The sequence below is a fragment of the Fundulus heteroclitus genome, chromosome 3, assembly GCF_011125445.2.
Source record: "Fundulus heteroclitus isolate FHET01 chromosome 3, MU-UCD_Fhet_4.1, whole genome shotgun sequence".
Taxonomy (NCBI): Eukaryota; Metazoa; Chordata; class Actinopteri; order Cyprinodontiformes; family Fundulidae; genus Fundulus; species Fundulus heteroclitus.
Window position 1 is genome coordinate 24,694,716 of NC_046363.1, and position 9,166 is coordinate 24,703,881.

Below are 9,166 nucleotides of genomic sequence, written 5' to 3' on the forward strand. Positions count from 1 at the left end.
TATATATATATATATATATATATATATATATATATATATATAGAGAGAGAGAGAGAGAGAGAGAGAGAGAGAGAGAGATAGATGGATATGATTTTTATAGCAGTTATTTGAAGTCACTACCTGGCATCAGTAAAAATAAAAAAAAACGTCATTACCCAGAAACCATCACGCTGACGTATGCGACGCAGACGATTTCAAGATGGTGCTCGAAAGTACTATGGTCTGGTAAGAAATCCGAATATTTGTATAAATTCAATGATTTAAATGGTAACTTGGTTTGGATGAGGCCATAACATGAAAAAATAAAGTATAATTTATGTAGGTGTTTGTGTTTCGCATAGGTTTTGCGTCTACATGTTCTGTTTAGGGTTTTATGTCTCCACTGAGTCACTCTCTTAGCCGCAACTAGCAGCTGCCGCTTTTATATCAGTCTTTTTTTAATAGGTTTATTCCTTTGGTAAGGATCTTTATGCGTGTGTCGCTGCTGTCGGGCATTTTCTAGAACCCGACTGTGCGGCTCAGGTTGTTTCAGTCGCTGAAGGACAACGCTACTTATAAAGGCGTTAGCATGAGCTAGCTAACAAACCCAAAAGCCGCTGTCATTGTTGTCAGAACATGTAAGGTTGGGCCGAGCTTTTACTTTTATTTTGCTAAGCAGACAAGCATGTGGCTTATATTTTCCACTGAAGATGCGTGATGTGTGCGACAAAGACTCCAGAAAATAAAACTCGTCTTTTGTTGTGTACCTTTGTTGCCTAAATCCTAAACTCGCAGCTTCGCGTTGAAGAGTTTGTCCAATACCTTTGCCTTTAAAATGGACAAAGAGCATTAATGCGCTCTATAAGGCCTGCTCTGAATCACCCCCATAATTTAGGTGGGGATGATTACCTCTGTGATCCTTCGGGCTGTGACATTTTATTCCAGTGGTAGCCAAACAACAAACAAAAAACGCCAAAATCAAACACCTGAATGGATCTGAGCACCAAGTGAAGCAGAGGACCTCTGCCTGGAGGGGGGAAACTGGGGAGCCCTGGCTAGGCTGGGCCTACTGAAGCTTCTACAGTACGGTGAACATGTTTCTTGTTGAATTCCTTAATACCACTGTCTGGTTCCTGCCTCGTTTTGTTAGGAAAGACAATTTGAAAAAGGCAACTTAGCATCTTGGATTCCTGCTGACAGCAGTAACGCAGGTGCTTCTCTGATCTTTCCATCCGTCCATCAAGCCGCTGTCTTCCCCTTATCCAGGATTGGTATGTGTGGGGAAACTCAGACTGTAGACCTCTCATTACTGCCAACAAAGCCCTGATCCGTCTGTCCGTCACCCGTTCCATCCTGACATCGCTCTTAAAACAAGACATCAAGACGCTTTAAACGCCTCCCCTTGAAGCCGTGGCCCCCGAAGAAGCCAAATGAACCAAATCATCTGTGAGATCCTGAGGTTCCCAAACCAAACGCCCTCCTTTCCACACCTACGCCTTCAGATCCCGTGCATATGAACAACAAAACGGTGACTAGAAGCAGCCCGGCGGAGTCCAAACTGCACCACGAACATAGTGACTTTGTTCCAGGGTAGCAGGCAGTCACAGCTTATGCTTTGATACACCGTACTTCTGCAGCACCCCAGCAAAACACCTCGGGGGACACGGTCGTAGGCTTTTCTCCTGGTCCTGGAAGAAGAAATGATTAAACGGCCACACAGACGGCATGTTTCATTACATCCAAACCTTTGATCTCTTGTCTTTGAATTTAAACGGCCATAGTTCCCTTTGCCACCATCAAAACACCAACTGAGAGCATCTCTTGGATAAATCTCTTCACTGGAGTCCATCCAAAGCCAATCTCTTCCTTTTTGCCTTCTCACTCTAGGAAGATGTGTTGATGTTGTTGTTTTTTTTTTTTCTTGCTTATAGTTTGTCCCTTATCTATGTGTTGTTTTATCATTCTGTAGCCATTCCTTGGCTAGTCTGAGATATTTAAGGGTTTCTCCAACGCGGTTCATGGGCTTTGTCTGCTTGTTTCCTCCCAGTGTGGACAACAGCGAGTACATGCGGAATGGAGACTTTCTGCCCACCAGGCTGCAGGCTCAGCAGGACGCGGTTAATATCGTTTGTCACTCCAAGACCCGCAGTAACCCGGAAAATAACGTGGGCCTCATCACCATGGCAAAGTAAGGAGGGGCCGCGCTTTACTGTGCGCGCTGACATTTAAGACGTTATCTAACAACGCCGCTGTTCTGTCCCCGTGCAGCAACTGCGAGGTGCTGACCACCCTGACTCCAGACACGGGCCGGATACTGTCCAAGCTGCACGCCGTGCAGCCTCGTGGAAACATTAGCTTCTGCACTGGCATCAGGGTGGCACATGTGAGTCTGTGATTGCTTTATTGAACCAGTGATGACGACGGTTTTACTCCAGTGATAGAAAAGCTAAACTGTATGGTTCGATGGCAATAGAAGAAGCGGCTTTCTCACTAAAGAGTACATTTGATGATTGTTATGTCCTATTGTTTGCAAAGGACACTATGCGTAAATCTTTTTTTGTGTAAACTTTGATGTAATCCAACAAGGGGAGTGATTTCCTAGTGATTAGGGCAGGGTGCTTGTGTCCTGGGAAGGCTGCATGTTCCCTGGTTTGAATCCCTAAGGCAGGGGTGTACAAACGTTTCGGTACACGGGCCGAGATCGTCAAGTCAAAGGAACCAGAGGGCCAAAAAATAAATAATAATAATAAAAAAAGAAAAGGTATGTTAATTTTTTACCTGCTTTACAAAATATGATCATTTTTAAATAAATAAATTAGTCAGATTTTCTGTAGGAAATGAATGTGTAAATCATTGCTGATCCAAAGGTTAAAAAAAGGGTTTTGCTCATTTGTCCTATTAATAGATGATCAAGTTTGCAAATAACTTTTGTTTAAATAGACTCGTTAAAAAAATAAACAGAACTCTTAGCAATAATAAACAGAACAGTATTTGTGTCCGTTGTTCTTGCTGTAATTAGCTAATTTTAATAATTTAATTCAAAGCAGATTTTTATGCACCAAAGTCTGCATTTGAGTGATTAAATATTATTGGGTAGATGTTACTATGAAATTAAAGAGACTGTCAAAAGAGTGTTTATTAAAAGATGAATACTTTGTGTTGTACTTAACATTTTCAATTGTAGGATTTTAACTTTTCTGTAATAATTTTGCCTAATTAAAAACTGAAATATTTTTATCTGCATCAGCCACCTGGACCAAATCTTTCTTGAAATGTAGTTGCGGGGGCCTAGACTCAGTACAGGCATCACAACTGGCCCCCGTGCCGCTTTTTGGACATGCCTGCCTTAAGGGATGGGTTAAATGCAGAGGACACATTTTACTGGAATGTATGTTGAGATGACAAAGGCAATAATATTCTGATAAAATGTAACTCTCCACCATTAAAGGGGAAAAAATGTCCTGCATGTTCTTTCATAGAGGTGGTAGTTTTGAATCCAATAGAAAATAAAGAAATCATAAGATTATAAGGGGAAAAAGTTGTATATTTTTGTTTTGATGCATTTAATGAAAAGTGGGGGCAAGAGAATCAGATTTTTCAGTGGTTGATCTGCTGATTACTGTTCAGAGTCGATAAATGCATCTTCGTCATGACATTTCAAAACATCCACATGAAACGTTTCTTGCTGTCGGGTTGTTTAGGTTTGCTTCTGACATTCCTCTTAGTTGGTCAAAGAAATAAGCCTGTGGTTTTCATTTTTTATTTTTTTTTTGATGTGGTTTGTTTCCCTCTGCAGCTGGCGCTGAAGCACAGGCAGGGTAAAAATCACAAGATGCGCATTATTGCATTTGTTGGCAGCCCGGTGGAGGACAACGAAAAAGATGTGAGTTAGCTCCTGATAAAGGCTTTTGACGAAGTAATTCATGTAAATTAAAGGGGTTCCTTTTTTCCTCGTAGCTGGTCAAAATGGCAAAGCGTCTGAAGAAGGAGAAAGTCAACGTGGACATCATTAACTTTGGCGAGGAGGTAACCTTAACGCTTCAAGGACGCTCGGCTTCCTCAGCCTCCCGCTTGCTGTGTTGATCCTCGTTTGGACCGGTCGCTCTTCCTCAATCGTTCTGTCCTCCGCAGGAGATGAACACAGAGAAGCTGACGGCGTTCATCAACACGCTCAACGGCAAAGAGGGAGCAGGCTCCCACCTGGTCACCGTACCGCCAGGGCCCAGCCTGGCGGACGCCCTGCTTTCCTCCCCCATCCTGGCAGGCGAGGGAGGCGCCGTGTTGGGTCTCGGTGCCAGTGACTTTGAGTTTGGAGTGGATCCCAGCGCAGACCCGGAGCTGGCCCTGGTAGGAGACGGCTTCCGAAATATACAAAAATCCTTTTTTCCCCCCCAAGACCTAATTGATGATCAGTCGATTTGAAAGTGTCTTGGTTCTTGCAGGCTCTCCGTGTTTCCATGGAGGAACAGAGACAAAGACAGGAGGATGAAGCTCGCAGAGCCGCCGTCGCATCGGCGGCCGAAGCGAACATTTCCTCCCCTGTAGCCGACGGTGAGAAATCGTAGAGTTTCTGTCCTAGACGTCGTCTTCGGCTCATTTTCAACAGACGGCCGTGAGCGCGCTAACAACGCTGCATGTTTCCCTGTCTGCTCCAGAGTCCGAGGATGCCCTGTTGAAGATGTCGGTGTCGCACGCAGACTCGGCTGCCCCTGCGCTGCCAGACTTCAGCCGCATGACCGAGGAAGAACAGATCGCCTACGCTCTGCAGATGTCCATGCAGGGAGCAGGAGCAGGTTCACAAACAGACTTCTTATTTTTAGAAGTGTCTGTAAAAAGACATTTTCTCTTTTTTTCTTATCCTTTTTTCCCAGCCTTTATTCTGAAAATGCAACGTGTGCCTGTAGCGGGCACCGGTTTGTTTTTAATCAGGATTTCTGACAGAACTTTACGTACACCCAACCAGGCGTTATCCCCCATAATGCAACATTTAACAAGAATCTGGAATCAGGTTGCAAACATGGAATTTCTCGTTCATTTTCTCTAATCCACATCAAACTTAGACATACATGCATCCTCTCTACTATTTGAATAAATGTGCCTTAACAAGTTGCAGAATAACCATAAACTTTTTGTGGGCAACAAGCTTCTTGTTTGGCTCTTTTTATTAAAGACGGTAGAGCTAATTGAAATGGGTCTGAGTTCTGCCACAATCTGCTTTTAACCTTAGCCCATTCATTGTCATTAGGGTTTACCTCAGGTTGGTTCCAGAAACCTGACATCAACCCGCTTTATGCAGTCCAAAACCAGTGGTGATGCATGTTTGATACCGTTCGACCGTTAGCCAGCTGTGTCCAAGCTTCAGCCGTCGAGGTGAATCTGGAGGAAGTTCTCCATTTTATGCAACATATTGGAACCTCTGGATGCAAACTTGATCCTAAGCATGATGCTGCCACCGCCGTGCTTGGCAGTTCTTCTTGGGTTTGGCAGCCTTACAACGACTCCTATAAACATATGTTGTCATCGTGGCCAAGCAGCTCATTAGGCTCCGTTCAGACTGCAGGGAAATGTGACCCAAATAAAAAAAATGTTGCGTTTTCTTTTGGGTCAAGTGACTAGGTCAGATTTCAACTTTCAGGTGTGAAAGCTCAAATCTGGCACATATCTATTTTTTTTTTTTTTCAAGTCAGATTTGAGCCACTTCCATATGTGGTCCTGAATCGGACAGTTTACTGTTGAATTATGCCAGGAGCTTATTGATGGCTGGAGGGCTGCTAAAGCGGGGGCCCATGCTGCAACTTTCTTTTCTATCATTTGAAGTTGTCTCTAGATTTTATTATACTTATTCCACTGTGAAAGGAAAAAGTGGGTTAAATAAATCATTAGAAGACCCAAATTAGTGTGACATTCATGGCCTTGATGAGCACAAGGACATTTGTGACAGGTTTTGCTCATTTCCGCTCCATTTAGGGAACTATTCTTAGTTAATTTGATGCCAGGTCAAAGTAATCCAAATTCCTGCGTCTGTTAATAAGATTTCCTTTCTTTCCTTTTTGTTTTTATTTTGCACACTGTTTAATTTTTTTTTTCTTCCATCCTGCAGAGTTTGTCGCTGAAGAGATGGACACGGGTGCAGACATGGACTCCAGCGAGGCAAAGGTTAGCACGCGCCCGTCTCAGTGCTGTAAAAGGTTTTCCGTCCGCTTGGGTTACAAGCGTGCTGTCTTTGTCTCCAGGACGAAGAGGACTACGATGTGATGCAGGATCCGGAGTTCCTGCAGAGCGTTTTAGAGAACCTCCCAGGGGTCGACCCCAACAACGAGGCCATCCGGAACGCCATGGGCTCCCTGGCTTCCCAGACCGGCTCTAAGTCTGACCCCAAGAAGGATGAGGAGAAGAAGAAATGAGAGAGAAGAGAGAAGAGATTGTGATACTGTGTGACAAAAGGCATCAGAGTTTCTCTGCATGTTTTCCACAATTACATTTAAACTGAAACATGTTTTTGTTTTTTTCTGTGTGTAAAATATATAAACAGCCTTTTTGCTTCTGTTTTTTAGGGCTCATTATCATCCCATTAATTTCTGTTTATTTTGCATTTTGTAAAATACCTCCTCTCTAACATGAATCGGTTTCTTCAATAAAGTTACAGAACAGAACATGTGAGAGCCTCGTGGTTACTTGAATAACATATCTGCTAAAACAAGCTGTTTCTATTACATTTGTGATTATCTACTTGCATTTAAAGTCTCACGTGCTCTTTGAATTAGATTTCATAGTATCAACTACAATAATGCGGGTAAAGAAACAACTTAAAGGCAGAGTTTGAGTCATTTTAAATGTTGTCTTTGGACAAATTAACTTTTATAATAATGTTTGGACCTCTGCAGAAGAAGCGTAGTGGACATATTGGACAAAAGGCGTTGAATGTGGAGCTAGCAATGGGTCACATCACAGACAGGGTTCATGGTTGTATCGAAGGAGGATGATGCTGGGAATTGGGGTGAAGTTGTAGCAGAAGATCTCTGGGAACCCCTGAAGCAGGCAGCAGACATCTCAATCACTTCTTATGCAACGAGATGTTGACAGACAAAGGTTAGAAAGATCTTGGAGGGGGGGGCACTGGAAATGTCTTATGATTCATTCAAGTCCAGATGATCCTGTATGGTATTAATAGGACATGATCACTGTTAACATTGTGATGACAAGATGGACTATAATTAACCCACATTTCCCTCTAGCCTTGCTCTCTTTTCCATCATTCAATGTCCCCACCACTGTTTGTGAGCTTTAGCTTCTCAATCATTAAAATCTTTTTTAGATATAGGTGTTAAGGAGTTTTTAAGGCCATCTTGGTGTAAAGAGTATAAATCTAAGCTAGGTCTACTATGATGCATCCAAGCAGTTCTTTGTGAATGCGAATATTCATACAGGAATATTGCGATGACAAATGTAATCTAATGGAGTGTACAGCTGTGTGTAAGCATGTGGGTTGGTTGAACGACAAAAAATACGCAGAACTGTTATCTATTTGGCTATTGTATAAATGTATAAAATCCAATTTTGCTTTATTATCTGAAAGTTGTGATTAGAGTATGGTAAATTAGAAAAAATTGATTTTGAATGTAGGAATCAGCTGATCCAAAATGCTGCAGCAAGAGTTCTGATGAAAATCAACAAGAGGGATAATTTTTCTCCAATTTTAGCTTCCCTTCATTGGCTTCCTGTTAAATCAAGAATAGAATTTAAAATTCTCCTTCTAACGTATAAAGCCCTTAATAATCAAGCTCCATCATATATCAGAGCTCTGATTACCCCGTATGTTCCTAACAGAGCACTTCGCTCTCAGACTGCAGGTCTGCTGGTGGTTCCTAGAGTCTCTAAAAGTAGAATGGGAGGCAGATCCTTTAGCTATCAGGCTCCTCTCCTGTGGATCCAACTCCCAGTTTTGGTCCGTGAGGCAGACACCCTGTCTACTTTTAAGACTAATGTTAAAACTTTCCTTTTTGACAAAGCTTATAGTTAGAGTGGTTTAGGTTACCCTGAGCTACCTTTATAGTTTTACTGCTATAGGCTTAGACTACTGGAGGACATCAGGATCTATTTTTTTCACTCTACTGAGTTCTACTGTTCTCCAGTTTTGCATTGTTTGTCGTCATTTCAGCTTTTAACTTTTTGTTCTCTCTCTTTTATCTTCATAGTAGGTACACCTGGTCTGGCGTTCTGTTAACTGTGACATCATCCAGGGAGGACAGATCATCCGCTATTACCATCTAATGTAGAACAGATTACTAGATCAATGTGTGCTTCTGTGCTTTTTTGTCTCTCTTGTTGTGTCTCTGCTCTGTCTTCTGTAACCCCAGTCGGTCGAGGCAGATGACCGCTCATACTGAGCCTGCTTCTGCTGGAGGTTTTCCTTCCCGTTAATGGGTGTTTTTCTTTCCACTGTCGCTTCATGCTTGCTCAGTATGAGGGATTGCTGCAAAGCCATGTACAATGCAGACGACTCTCCCTGTGGCTCTACGGTTCCCCAGGAGTGAATGCTGCTTGTCGGGAGTTTGATGCAATCAACTGGTTTCCTTATATAGGAAATTTTTGACCAATCTGTATAATCTGGTTGAATTTGACTTTGGAAAGTGCCTTGAGATGACAAGTTTCATGAATTGCTGCTATATAAATAAAATTGATTTGAAATTGAATTGAATCTGGTATTCTTTAAAACTGTAGAAACAAGATTATGACTACACCTTTGCACACTTAAAAAAAAAATCCTGCCCATGTATGAAAAGGATGTAAAAAAAAAAAAAAAAAAAAAAGTGAAATGGTATGTGAAGCTCCCAGGCGGTCAATATCTGCTCGCTTGCTATTTGAGAATTTTCATTAGACACCAATGACAGGCCAGAAACTTTAATTTATGTTGCTTTAAAATTAAGATTTTCACAATTTTGGAAAAAAAAAATTGTGGGAATGGTTACAGATAAGTATTTTTCTTCAAAGTAAAAATTAATGGTAGTGAAATGATAGGTTGCAAAGATACATAGAAGATACATACTACTACTAATAATAATACTACCACGACTTGTACAACTTATTTATTATTTTTATTATTATTTTATTATTTTTATTATTATTTACCGCAAATACTACAAATAATCCAATCCCAAATTTGTAATTTTCTACACCGCAAAGTGTC

General features: G+C 41.7%; 1 protein-coding gene across 1 annotated transcript; it reads left to right on the forward strand.

Moving 5' to 3' along the window:
• The first annotated feature begins 102 nt into the window (after positions 1-102).
• Positions 103-6,636, forward strand: LOC105928529 (26S proteasome non-ATPase regulatory subunit 4). Its single transcript, XM_012865831.3, has 10 exons — positions 103-225; positions 2,027-2,167; positions 2,248-2,362; positions 3,776-3,862; positions 3,937-4,005; positions 4,111-4,326; positions 4,422-4,530; positions 4,635-4,772; positions 6,080-6,135; positions 6,213-6,636. The coding sequence occupies exons 1-10, from the start codon at positions 200-202 to the stop codon at positions 6,381-6,383; spliced, it is 1,128 nt and encodes a 375-aa protein (XP_012721285.1). The 5' UTR covers positions 103-199; the 3' UTR covers positions 6,384-6,636.
• Positions 6,637-9,166: the final 2,530 nt, after the last annotated feature.

Excerpts from the sequence above, each read along its gene's own strand:
- LOC105928529 (XM_012865831.3), top strand. The coding sequence starts at position 200 with ATGGTGCTCGAAAGTACTATGGTCTG. Across the intron at positions 2,168-2,247 it reads GGCCTCATCACCATGGCAAA|CAACTGCGAGGTGCTGACCA; the intron begins GTAAGGAGGGGC and ends GTCCCCGTGCAG. Across the intron at positions 4,006-4,110 it reads TCATTAACTTTGGCGAGGAG|GAGATGAACACAGAGAAGCT; the intron begins GTAACCTTAACG and ends TGTCCTCCGCAG.